The 11,626-nt window shown below is 43.2% G+C and overlaps 4 protein-coding genes across 4 annotated transcripts; 2 read left to right on the forward strand and 2 right to left on the reverse strand.

Annotated features, from left to right (window-relative positions):
* The first annotated feature begins 805 nt into the window (after positions 1–805).
* Positions 806–4,250, forward strand: LOC6575634 (ATP-sensitive inward rectifier potassium channel 12). Its single transcript, XM_002001607.4, has 8 exons — positions 806–955; positions 1,098–1,541; positions 1,606–1,783; positions 2,378–2,773; positions 3,127–3,233; positions 3,292–3,628; positions 3,686–3,791; positions 4,216–4,250. Exons 2-8 carry the CDS (start codon positions 1,330–1,332, stop codon positions 4,248–4,250), a joined length of 1,371 nt encoding a protein of 456 aa, XP_002001643.3. The 5' UTR covers positions 806–955; positions 1,098–1,329.
* On the reverse strand, positions 4,122–6,886 carry LOC6575635. Its single transcript, XM_002001608.4, has 5 exons — positions 6,542–6,886; positions 6,184–6,481; positions 5,557–5,952; positions 5,077–5,498; positions 4,122–5,019 (listed from the first exon to the last, which is right to left on the reverse strand). Exons 1-5 carry the CDS (start codon positions 6,735–6,737, stop codon positions 4,361–4,363), a joined length of 1,971 nt encoding a protein of 656 aa, XP_002001644.2. The 5' UTR covers positions 6,738–6,886; the 3' UTR covers positions 4,122–4,360.
* Positions 6,887–7,049: 163 nt separating this feature from the next.
* On the reverse strand, positions 7,050–8,529 carry LOC6575636 (protein ALP1-like). Its single transcript, XM_002001609.4, has 3 exons — positions 8,239–8,529; positions 8,068–8,180; positions 7,050–8,005 (listed from the first exon to the last, which is right to left on the reverse strand). The coding sequence occupies exons 1-3, from the start codon at positions 8,452–8,454 to the stop codon at positions 7,207–7,209; spliced, it is 1,128 nt and encodes a 375-aa protein (XP_002001645.1). The 5' UTR covers positions 8,455–8,529; the 3' UTR covers positions 7,050–7,206.
* Positions 8,530–8,907: 378 nt separating this feature from the next.
* Positions 8,908–11,135, forward strand: LOC6575637 (FAS-associated factor 2). Its single transcript, XM_002001610.4, has 3 exons — positions 8,908–9,458; positions 9,516–10,583; positions 10,643–11,135. Exons 1-3 carry the CDS (start codon positions 9,336–9,338, stop codon positions 10,841–10,843), a joined length of 1,392 nt encoding a protein of 463 aa, XP_002001646.1. The 5' UTR covers positions 8,908–9,335; the 3' UTR covers positions 10,844–11,135.
* Positions 11,136–11,626: the final 491 nt, after the last annotated feature.

Here is an 11,626-nt window from a genome sequence, read left to right on the forward strand (position 1 = left end):
GTTTTGCAATCGCTGTCGTTGTTGTTTGTTAAATATTGGCTTGTTGGCAATTTATATAAATTGTATTTTAAGCATAATTCAGTTTAGCTAGCCACACAAACATTCGCACTTAGTTATATATCTGTGCTCTCTTTCTCTCTCATTTACACTTTCCGATTTATTTTCATCTTGTTTAACACCACGCGCACACCATCTTTTTGCACATAAATTGCACTGAAATCACAATCGAATTAGTGTTCACTTCAATTCAGCGGCGTTGATTTCATTAATTTAAGCAATTTCACTAACGCAACGAGAACGTATCTCAATTCTTTTGTAGACATTAAAGCTACACCGAGCGACAACAACGAGATACGTGCGTCCTACGAGTTCCAAGTACTGCTCGTTTGTGTCACTGACACACACTGCCACAACGTGAAGTTGGCTCTGGCTGCCAGCAGACGCGTATCGATATGAACGATACTTCCTTTACTTGCAATGTGACCGGATTCTTGAATTGGTGACATTCCACAAGTTAAAATTATAGGAAATTATTTATATTTTATTTTCGGCATGATATAAAATTCAAATAAATATTTATTATTTTGATGATCTTTTTCTAACGGCATATTTTCCAAGGAAAACAATGTCTTCTTACGAGAAGAGAAATAAATACTTTTAACAAATAAAAAGCTTACATGAATTAATTTTAAATTGTATCTATTTCTGAGTTTATTCATTTCAAATTCAAATAATTATTGTACATTTGTATGATTATTCAAATAAAACGATATTTCTGAATATTCTTTTAAACATACCTATCGATAGTAATTTGGCTGCGGTCATGGTCAGCTCGAAGCGCGATTATTTGAAATGAACCTATCTGCTGATAGCAGAAATCAGCAAAACAATGTAAACAAATCTAGGTTGATAAACCTGTCAACTGAAATTTGCCATCGTTATGGCAATATTTGCTGTAAGTACAAATGTATGCACTCTAATCATAAGAAACTAAATAAAGTGAAAAGATTTTGACGTTCTAATCTCTCTACGGGATGCACAAACACAGCCAGAGACAAGTTGAAGATAATAAATAAATTAAAATACACATTATATAGATACAAATACGCAAGATGATGTACACACTTTTAATGCCCTACTCCGACTCGGTCTCGGACTTGGATTCAGTGCCACTCGGTCAGTCAGTCAAGCAACTTGAGCGTGAGCGTCTGTGCACTGCAATTTAATTTAATTAAGACGAAAGACGACAAGTGAAATATTTTTTCGTTGAATCAATTGTCGAGGGCAATTAGACAAGAAAACAAATCTCAGTTACTGTCTACGCGTGGGATGATGAGTGCCGAAAAGCTAGAAATGAAACGCTCCACCTCGATGCCAGTGAAGCCAAGGCCCCTAAATCCCAAGCCCTTGGCTCGATCCCCGGAGAAGGAGACGGTCAATGATACTGAAACCGATTACTATCCAGAGAGTCCAAGCTGTCTACGCAGACGACGTAAATCCAAGCAAGCAGCCGATCATTTGGAGACGCGCAGCGAGCAAAAGTGGGTCAAAATTAAGCACACTATATATTATACACATTATATACCACTTACATAACTACCGCAGCTTTCCATATACGCTCGACTGGTCGGGCAGCACCATTGAGCTCAGCCCCGACTTGGATGCGGATGGCAGAAAGCGCAGCATGCATCGGGTTATGCAAAAGAATGGTCACGAGAACGTTGTCTTTCGTCGCATTCCGGAGAAATCGTGGCGATATATGCGCGATGCGATTACCACACTGGTAAGATCCGTGTTCGGCCACAAGCCTAGTAGCAAGACACAGCAGATAACACGTGAACGATCGAATATCTATAGCATAACGCCCAGCATTCAGCGTAAATTGGATGAATTGGCTAATGAGTCGCCGACAACAAAGCTGAAATATAAACACATGCCCAAGCCAAATAATGGCGATAGGGAGAAAGTAACATTTAGCATTTAGCATATACTAAACACAATAAACTCACATAATTTAACGCAAATCCAAAATATATATAACAAACATATTACTTGGGTGCTGCATTCAAATTCATTTCCATCGATGACTAATTATTTGCTATCGCAAAAGATATCGACTAGTTGGTGCAAGTATTATATTTGGGTGTCGAGCATTATTCTAACATGTCAATCTCATCGCAAACGATAACGTGCGTGTACTGTCACTAACGATATCGATGGCACACGTCAATCATCGAAAACGATAACATTGATTCCGTCACTAACGAACTCGATACAAACATTTAAATACAAATTCATTCCACACTTCGATCACGTTCCAATTGAAATCGATAGTATTGGCTCAGACCTAACTAAATTAAATTTCCCGCCTACACAGATCGAGTTGGATTGGAAATACATGCTGACGATTTTCCTAGGCAGTTACTTTCTGAGCTGGCTCTTCTTTGGTGTCTTATGCTATATGGTTGCTTATTCGCATGGTGATTTTCTCTTCGATTCGGTTACTGATGAACGTTTGGGTGAAGGACAAGATCCTTGCATCTATGGCGTGCGCACCTTTGTGGCCATGATGATTTACTCGATTGAGACGCAAACAACGCTTGGATTTGGGGAGAAATATGCGAGTGAAGAATGCCCGGAAACAATTTTCCTATTTGTCATGCAAATGATGTGCGCGGCGGCTATTGAGGGGTCAATGATTAGCATTATTTATGCAAAGACTGCGCGACCGGCCAAACAGTTAACGAAGCTCAAGTTCAGCGATAAGGCTGTGGTAAGTCCTGTTAAAAATATTTACATATGTATGCATTTACACAAAGAGAATCTTGTAAAAAAAAATGAAAATCGAACTGCTTCGCTCTTATTAGTTGATCAATGCTAAGGCAACTGTTAAAATTACTTTGCATACATTCACACAATGCATGCATTCATGCCAGATTGCCAGTTGGCAAAACTTTATATTTTATGTAGTCGGTTACGAGGAGCAGCTATTTCACACTATCGCACTATGCTCAGAGAGAGAGAGTAAATAATATGTTAAGAATCTAGAACCATAATATATAAAACCATGGACATACATATATGAATTTACATACATACATATGTATATATATGTATGTATTTTAGATCTGTTATCGCGATGGCAAACTATGTTTGCTCTTTCGCGTCTGCGATCCGCGGGAGCAGCAGTCCATCGAATCGAAGATACGAGTCTACATGATTGTGGACAAACAGTGAGTAAAGAGAAAAGAGAGACACGATACTTATAATGAGAAACATTTGCTTTGGCAGTACTCGTGAGGGAGAGGTCATCAAGACCCACACGGAGCTGAAGCTGGAGGGAAATGGCGAGCAGCTGATTGTCTGGCCAGACATCGTTTGCCATGTCATCGATGAGACGAGTCCACTATTTGCCTTCAACAATGCCAAGCAATTCAATGCCGGTCAGTTTGAGCTCTATGTGACAATTGTTGGCACCTCGCCGACCACAGCGCAAATGACCGAGGCGAAGACTTCGTATGTGCCGCGCGAGATTTACTGGGGTCAGCGATTCGCCAATATCATCCATTACGATGCCAGCCACGAGCGCTATATAGTGGACTATGAGAACTTCAATTCGACCATATCGGTGGGTGTGACAACAATTGATAACTTGTTTTTTGTTAATTGCAAATTCCATCTCCAGGTGGATATGCCCGTCAAGCTAAGTCCAGCGGAACAACTGCAGCAGCGACAGCAACAACAACTCGAGCTGCAGCTTCAGCAGCTGCATTTGCAAAAGCAGCAACAGCTGAAGCTGCAGCAACTGGAGCTGCTGCAAAAGCAACAGCAACAGCAGCAGGAGGTGCAGCAACAGCAACAACCGGAACAACAGCAGCAAAAAAGGGTAGCATTAGCAATTGGAGCTGCAGCAAAGGCAGCAGAAAAAGTAGCAGCAACAGCAGCGGCCATAGCAGGAGCAACAGCAGCAGCAGCAGCAAACGGAGGAGTAACAGCAGGAGCTAAAATTGGTATATAGAATATATATGTTGGGATTCTGTTAAGTATTAACTAGTATACTTATACATACTGAATTGATGTGCATCGTTTGCATATGGACATAAACAAATTTAATACCGTGATTAATAACAATAATACATATTTATAAATGCTTTTTAAGCAGCTGCAAACATAATCATTAATATATAATCGAAATAGAAGGAATCTCTTTGACAGTGAAGAAGCACATAGTAAAATACAATGAACAATAGTTGAAATACTAATTAATAAACAAATAGATACACATACATAAAGCAAACAAAAGGACTGCTGACATGCAACAAAATAATCAGTTAAATCGAAATATAATTTCAACAAGCTTTTAAGCCTCATCGCCCTCTCGCACGCTGAGCAACAGCTGCAGTTGCTCTCGCAGCTCCTCGTTCTCCTTCTGCAGACAGGCGAACTCATGCACAAAGCGATCCTTGCGCAGCAACAAGTCGAGTGTTTCGCGTATCTCCTGGGTGATATTCAGCTGCTGCTGCCAGTAGTTGGCCATCTCGCTGAAGAGCAGGAAGCGCGTCTTTTCGTCCGACCACTTGAGCTCTTTCTCCAGTTTAATGAAACGTTCATCCATGAGGCTAAGCACCTCGGCATGCTCCTTGCGCACCTCGACCAGCTCTTTGGCCAACTCAGCTCCATCAGTTGTATCCGGCAGCAAGGCATCTGTGGACAGGCCGCTGGAAGTCTTTGGCAGCAGTTGTTGTGGTTGCATTTCAATTGGTTTCTTTGCGGCTGCTGGAGCTGCATGATGTGGCGTGCTGTTCCGGCTAGCTGGCAGCAAGCGCAGACGTTGCCTCCGCTCGACTTCGGCCATGTTTGGATTCTCTTTGTCGCTGCCGGCACAGCTGCTGGCAGCGGAGCAGTTGGCCGACTGCATCTCGTGCAGCTGTGTACTGTGCTCGTCCGTCTCGGCAATCTTCTTCAGCTTGGCATCGCCCGAAATATTGCTGCGATCACGCAAAGGACCGCTTAGAGTTTCTGCAAGAGATTTCAACAGTTTTAGCTTTTGTATGTTAGCTTCATCTACGACCTTACGTTGTAGGGAATCCGCGCTGTCCAGGGAACTTAGACCCGAGCCAGTGGTGCAAATGCTCTGACGCTGTTCCTCGTTGTTTTGCTTTGCTTGCAGAGCATCCCAGTCGAAACTGTCGCGTCTGGCTGTGGTTAGGCGCGTGGACATGCGATCCAGGGCACGCGGGCGCTGCGCATCCAGGAAGTCACAGAACGAATCACGCTGCTTGCCGCCATAGCCCAGGCTGCTGCTCATCGTCGCCAGCTGCTGCTGCGTCTGCAGCAGATTGGCTGCAATGGATTTGCGCAGCTCATCGCTGGGCGTTGGCTCCACTGGAGTACCAACGGATTTGCCGCCGTCCATGGTCACGTTATTGGAGCTAGTAAAGCTGCTACTTTGCTGCTCCTCCGTAGGCATAGGTACAAAGGCGACGCGGCTCACGGCACTGTCAAAATATATTCCATTACAGACGATTGTAATCTTGAGATATGGAAAGCACTTACCAGCCCTCGTGAACCGGGCGCACTGCTAGCGGCGCCTTGGTGCTACGCATGTCGTAGGCAATCAGCTCGCCTTTGAGATTCCCTGCACAGAAGTACGTGCCACACTCGCTCAATGCCACCGTAGACAGGGGATGCGAGTAGGTCAAGCGACCCGAGGACGACTGCGCCTTATTGCGCCGTATGTCAAATATATTGATCTTGCAATCGTAGCCTACGCTGACCAGCAGCGAGGGCTGCGTGCTGCACATGCTTACATCTCGGCAAGGCGCATCGTGCGCCTCGCTCAAGTTGAGAATGTTGCGCTTCGACTGCACATCGTAGACGCTGACCGCGCCCTTGTAGCTGGCAATGGCCAAGTGGAATCGTTTGCTCGGGTGAAAACGAGCCAGAGTGGAGCTGCAAGAGTAATATAAATATAACATCTGCACAAGGTAGAGAGACAGAGTTAGAGACAAGCGAATAAGAGGATTTGGATTGTAAATATACATATGTATGTATATAATATATGTATGTATATATTGTTAAGAGTGAGAGGAGAGATGCCTTCCCTCACACTCCTAGCTACAAGTTTACTCATAGACATCCCTGTTCTGCCTTCTCTGCAGCTATTCCCAAGCATCTACTCACTGCTCATCGATGGTGACCGTTTCGATCTTCTGCTTGGTCTTCGTGCCGTAGATGTTTATTTTACCGCTCTCCAGTACAGCGGCTATGTAGTCATCTGTGCAATTGTAGTCCACATAGAGCACTGTGCTGCGTGACTGGTCCGCCGGATAACGATGAATCATCTCAGCAGTGCGAAAGTCGAAGAGCTTAACGAATCCGCTCGATTGGCCGATGGCAATTTGATTGGAGGCCGTTTTGGCACAGCACACGGAATAAGCATTGTCGATGGTCAGTTTGCGCACGCGCTGTATTTCTGGAGCTGCAAGAGAACAGATTAACATACACATCTTTCTATCTATATAGCGCACTTCGTTTATACCGTTTGGCTGCTTCTCCTTTATGCGCATCACCGCCAAGCCCGCCTTTTTGTCCACCTCCACAAAGACGCGTCGCTGCGCGTTGAATTGAAAGTCTGTGGACTCGCCATTTGCATGCTCAAATACCGATTTCGTTTCCAAATCTGCGAAATCCGATAAAATGGTCTTCTTTGAGGTGGATATTAAATACATGTTCATCAAAAAATTGCAAATTGTAAATTTAAATCAAATACTCTTATTTGGTAACTGCGTTAAAAAAAAAAGAACGGCTTTGTTTTGTGTGGTCTTGGCATTAGAGTTGCCAGACTATGCCAAATTTAGCAACTGGCAAGGACATTAGATCTTATTTTAATTCATCTGCCAAGGTTATTTTTAAAGGTCAGAGTTATATGTGCATTTCGTTTCACTTCATATGTATTTCGTTTCACTCAAAAGACCAGAGATTTTAAGCAAAAAATGAGTACCAGCTTTGAAATTGACTGACTTCATTCAAAAAATAGTATTCGTTAGTGACTGCGTAAAAAGAATTGGCGGCTTTGTTTATTGAGAGCTTGAGAGTTGCCAGACTGTGCTAGAGTTTGCCACAATAAACAACACATCTGTTATAATTTAAAAACTAAGCTACTTGTCTTATATATTATTCCATATAGAACTACATGCGTATATACTATGACTGTATAAAGCCAGCTACCAGGCCATCGCGTTTCTTTTCTGCAGCTGCCGTATGGTCCCAATTCACTAATCCATGCTCTTCGAACACAATCGAATTTTGATTCTCGGGCAGCAGCTCACAGTCCAACGTGGAATCTTCAATGGGTTCGCCACAATCCAAGATAAAGTTATGCAGCATGCATGCGGCCGCGACAACAATGCTGGCCACTTCCATTGTGCCCACATCTAAAGACTTCAGTCGTCTAAAGCGAGACATCAAGGCCGTGAAGGCACGCTCGGCGGGCGCATTCCACAAATGTATAGCCTGATTGTAGCGTATGTGACAAGGCGTTAACTCCCCATTGTTGTCCGCGTACGGTGTCATTAAATTGAGCAGCAGGGGGTAGGTCATTTCACCCACGAGATGCTTATCCGCTGGCATCAGCGGTTCTTCCATGTCAATTAATCTTTCAAACAGTTCGCTCTTTAGCAGCACGGAACACTGATTGTCGGGCACATCGATGTGCACATCAAGGAAGCGACTCCGCTCATCACAGACTGCCTGGAGTGCCAGCGAGGCGTACTGCATATGCCCCTGCTCCTCGCGCACGGGCAGTTTAAGTGGTATGCGACACTCGTCGATGACGCCCACTACTCCAGGCAGTTGACTGCACTTGATGCCACACGCATTATCCTTTGGCCACTTCACATAGCAAGGCATCAATGCTGCGAAGCCTGATGTAACCCATTTGAATATCTCATGCCCAGAGCTCTTGGATATGGCAAACGATTCACCCACTTCGCGAAATGATTTGCTGAAAGAGAATATACAAATATCCAGTAAACTGATTTCTTTTAACTGAAGAGTCTTGCCTACTTGCCACTCAGGAGTGTTAGGGTGTATAATAGTTTCTCTGGCAGCGATACTCGCGCAATTGGCTGGTGATGTTCCGCCCCTGCTATTGCTTTGCCCACAGCCTGCAGTAACAACTGTAAAGCATAATATTTATAATACGTAAATATAAAGGCTAAAAGGCAAATTGCTCACCTCAAAGCTGCTGCGCTTCATGCGAAACTGTTCCTTGAATTGATCATCCAGAAATCGTGGAATTTCTCGTTTATCCTTATCCACTTCATTCGCTGTATGTAGCACATTTAATGTACTTTCAGCTGTAACCAGTCGCACGGCCTCGGCCAGCTGTGGGCCCAGACCTTCGTCCAAAAAGAAGTTCAGCATGAACGCTTTGTGTGCGCGTGCATTCATTTTACCCGGAAAAATGCATAGGTAAACAAAATAAAAGTAAACACAGGTCTAACAGCAACAGCTGATATGATAATATTGAAATAGCGATGACAATTATTATCGATCTATCGCAAAAAAATGTGAACATAATTCAAATGTAAATGTCGAACATGTATAAAATCATCAACACAGAGATGAGAGACTGTTAAAGTATTTCAAAAATATCGGTCTATCGCAATGACTTTGCTGTATTGGAGCAATAAAAATGTTAATGAGACCTACAATTTGAAAGACAGTGTTAAAAATAGGCATTAAACTGTCTTATAAGTCTATTGGGACACGCTTGTCTAATTGAAGCCAATTTCATGAATCGATAATGTAAAATAACAGTTCTTACGAGAGCACTAACAGGCACTTAACAGCTACTTACTTGCAAAGGATATCAATACAATTTATACTTGTCATATAGATAATAGCCCAGTAGTTATTTCTATAAGACATTTAAAGTAACTCTAACCAAATATTACTCAAAATTACCGAAAATATCACTTTTCAAAATTGGCGATGGATCGCTGTTAATAACAGCGCAGCAAAATGTTAAGTTTTTGGTTGCCAAAAAAAAAAAAAAAAACATATGTTAGATGAACGACAATCAGGGGTTCCGTTCGTTCAGTTTATTTAGTGAGTCTTGGCCCGTGCAAATATCAAATAAATTTGCCAATATAAATTACAAAAACTCAAATTGCGCACTCGTTTTGCCAATAGCAGCAGGCAGCAGGGAGCGGACAGACAAAGGCCAATAGAAAACGCAATAGCTAAAATAAAGACACTAACAATAACAGCAACTGCAACAACGACAACAACTACAAAAAAAACAACAACACAACCACACCTGCTGCAAAATGGAGGCGGAGGGTCTGACAAATGAGCAAACAGACAAAGTGTTACAATTCCAAGATCTAACTGGCATAGAGGACATGAACATATGTCGCGATGTGCTCATGCGTCATCAATGGGATCTCGAGGTGAGTGTCGTGGCTCGCTTGCTTGGAGTCTTTGATTAACGAACGCATCTTCGGCAGGTGGCCTTTCAGGAGCAGATGAACATACGCGAGGGCCGACCCACAATGCTGACTGCCTCGACAGATGTTCGCGCACCGGCTGTGATCAACGATCGATTCCTGCAACAGGTCTTCTCGGCGAACATGCCAGGCGGACGCACTATTAGCCGGGTGCCAAGCATCGGGCCAATGCCACGCAGCTTCACGGGCATCCTCGGCTATGTGATCAACTTTGTGTTCCAATACTTTTACTCGACACTCTCTGGCATTGTGCGTGCATTTATTAACATTGGTGGCGGCAACGAGCCGCGCATTGTCTCCGATCCACTGGCCGATGTGATGAAGTTCATAAGAGAGTACCATGAACGCTATCCGGAGCATCCGGTCTTCTATCAGGGCACCTATGCCCAGGCCTTGAACGACGCCAAGCAGGAATTGCGCTTCCTGCTCGTCTATCTGCACAAGGATCCCACACAGAATCCAGATGTGGAATCCTTTTGTCGTGACACGCTCTCATCGCGCCCAGTTATTGACTATATCAATGCGAACACGTTGCTCTGGGGCTGTGATGTGTCCACGCCGGAAGGATATCGCGTGATGCAGACACTCACGGTGCGGACTTATCCCCTGATGGTTATGATTAGCTTAAGGGCCAACCGCATGATGGTCGTCGGACGCTTCGAGGGCGATTGCACGTCAGAGGAGCTGCTGCGTCGCCTCCAGTCGGTCATCACCGTCAACGAGGTGTGGCTGAGTCAGGCGCGAGCCGATCGACTCGAGCGAAACTTTACGCAGACGCTGCGCCGCCAGCAGGATGAGGCTTACGAGCAGAGTCTGCTTGCCGACGAGGAAAAGGAGCGTCAGCGCCAACGCGAACGCGACGCCGCTCGCGAAGTGATTGAGGCGGAGGAGCGCGCCCGACGAGATGTTGAGCTACGCAAGGAAGAGATAGCTAGGCAGAAGATTGAGTTGGCCAACCTGGTGCCGCAAGAGCCGCCAGCCGATGCTGCAGATGCCATTGCTGTGGTCTTCAAGCTGCCTGATGGCACACGTCTAGAACGACGCTTTCAACAAACAAATTCCATTTTGGTATATCATCAAAGCTAATCCCTAAACTGTGCCTCATTAACGATCTGATTTTCTTTCAGGACGTTTATCATTTCCTCTTCTGTCATCCCGCTTCGCCGGATGAGTTTGAAATTACAACGAATTTCCCAAAGCGTGTTCTCTATTCCAAGGCGGCCATCGATGCAGCCGAATGCTCTGTCGATGAAACCTACAGCAAAACCCTAAAGGATGTGGGTCTTAAGCATCGCGAAGTGCTCTTCGTCAATGATCTGGAAGCGTAACCAAGCCCTACTACCACCAAATAACAAAAACAATAACAAAACAAGAAAAATAACAAAAATGAAACATACAAAGGAACGGAACGAACACTGAAATCTTTGTGTTGCCAGCTAAACGAAAACGCATTACCAAATAACTTGAACCAAGTTTTGAGTAGTGGTAGTCCTCAAACCGAGTCCAATCCGTTTGGCACAGTCGGAGGTTGGAGCTTCGAAACAAACACGCAAGAACTCATAGACAACAACAAATAATTCCTAATTAATCATGAATAATATAAACAGAATTGTTTAACAATTTTTATGTTGATTTTCGTCTAACACCAATTTTTCCGCCCTACAAAATAACTTCAAACAATTTCCATTATTTTTTAGGATTTTCTTTTCTCAAACAAGTGTTGATTTAGCTGTATTTACTTGGCATTATTTAATTTGAAGACAAAAATTAAATAGAAATGAAGACAGTTTTTCATGACGAAATACAAAAGTTTGTAAAATAATTTTGTAACAATTTTATTCACTAAGTTTAAAAATGAAACCAATTTTAATTGGGTGGTAATCTAAAAGATACAATTTTAAAATAATAGGATAATAGAAAATGAAAGAGATAAATAATTTGCTAATCAATCAACTTATGAAATATTAAAAAAATTTTAGTTTATAAAATAAAATCAATTGCAGTTAAATTTAGAGAGTGACATAGAGAATCGATATTTGCATTACGTTTTAAAAAGTATCGATGTGTTGACAAGCCGACCACATTCAATTGTTGGCAATTTAATTTAATTA

This window comes from Drosophila mojavensis, unplaced genomic scaffold (genome assembly GCF_018153725.1).
Source record: "Drosophila mojavensis isolate 15081-1352.22 unplaced genomic scaffold, ASM1815372v1 contig_36, whole genome shotgun sequence".
Lineage (NCBI taxonomy): Eukaryota > Metazoa > Arthropoda > Insecta > Diptera > Drosophilidae > Drosophila > Drosophila mojavensis.

Excerpts from the sequence above, each read along its gene's own strand:
- LOC6575634 (XM_002001607.4), top strand. The coding sequence starts at position 1,330 with ATGATGAGTGCCGAAAAGCTAGAAATGAAACGCTCCACCTCGATGCCA. Across the intron at positions 1,542-1,605 it reads GAGACGCGCAGCGAGCAAAA|CTTTCCATATACGCTCGACT; the intron begins GTGGGTCAAAAT and ends TAACTACCGCAG. Across the intron at positions 1,784-2,377 it reads GCGATGCGATTACCACACTG|ATCGAGTTGGATTGGAAATA; the intron begins GTAAGATCCGTG and ends CCGCCTACACAG.
- LOC6575635 (XM_002001608.4), bottom strand. The coding sequence starts at position 6,737 with ATGAACATGTATTTAATATCCACCTCAAAGAAGACCATTTTATCGGAT. Across the intron at positions 6,482-6,541 it reads AAAGGAGAAGCAGCCAAACG|CTCCAGAAATACAGCGCGTG; the intron begins GTATAAACGAAG and ends GTTCTCTTGCAG. Across the intron at positions 5,953-6,183 it reads ACGGTCACCATCGATGAGCA|CTCCACTCTGGCTCGTTTTC; the intron begins GTGAGTAGATGC and ends TTACTCTTGCAG.
- LOC6575636 (XM_002001609.4), bottom strand. The coding sequence starts at position 8,454 with ATGAATGCACGCGCACACAAAGCGTTCATGCTGAACTTCTTTTTGGAC. Across the intron at positions 8,181-8,238 it reads TGAAGCGCAGCAGCTTTGAG|TTGTTACTGCAGGCTGTGGG; the intron begins GTGAGCAATTTG and ends TATGCTTTACAG. Across the intron at positions 8,006-8,067 it reads CTAACACTCCTGAGTGGCAA|CAAATCATTTCGCGAAGTGG; the intron begins GTAGGCAAGACT and ends ATTCTCTTTCAG.
- LOC6575637 (XM_002001610.4), top strand. The coding sequence starts at position 9,336 with ATGGAGGCGGAGGGTCTGACAAATGAGCAAACAGACAAAGTGTTACAA. Across the intron at positions 9,459-9,515 it reads GTCATCAATGGGATCTCGAG|GTGGCCTTTCAGGAGCAGAT; the intron begins GTGAGTGTCGTG and ends CATCTTCGGCAG. Across the intron at positions 10,584-10,642 it reads AACAAACAAATTCCATTTTG|GACGTTTATCATTTCCTCTT; the intron begins GTATATCATCAA and ends ATTTTCTTTCAG.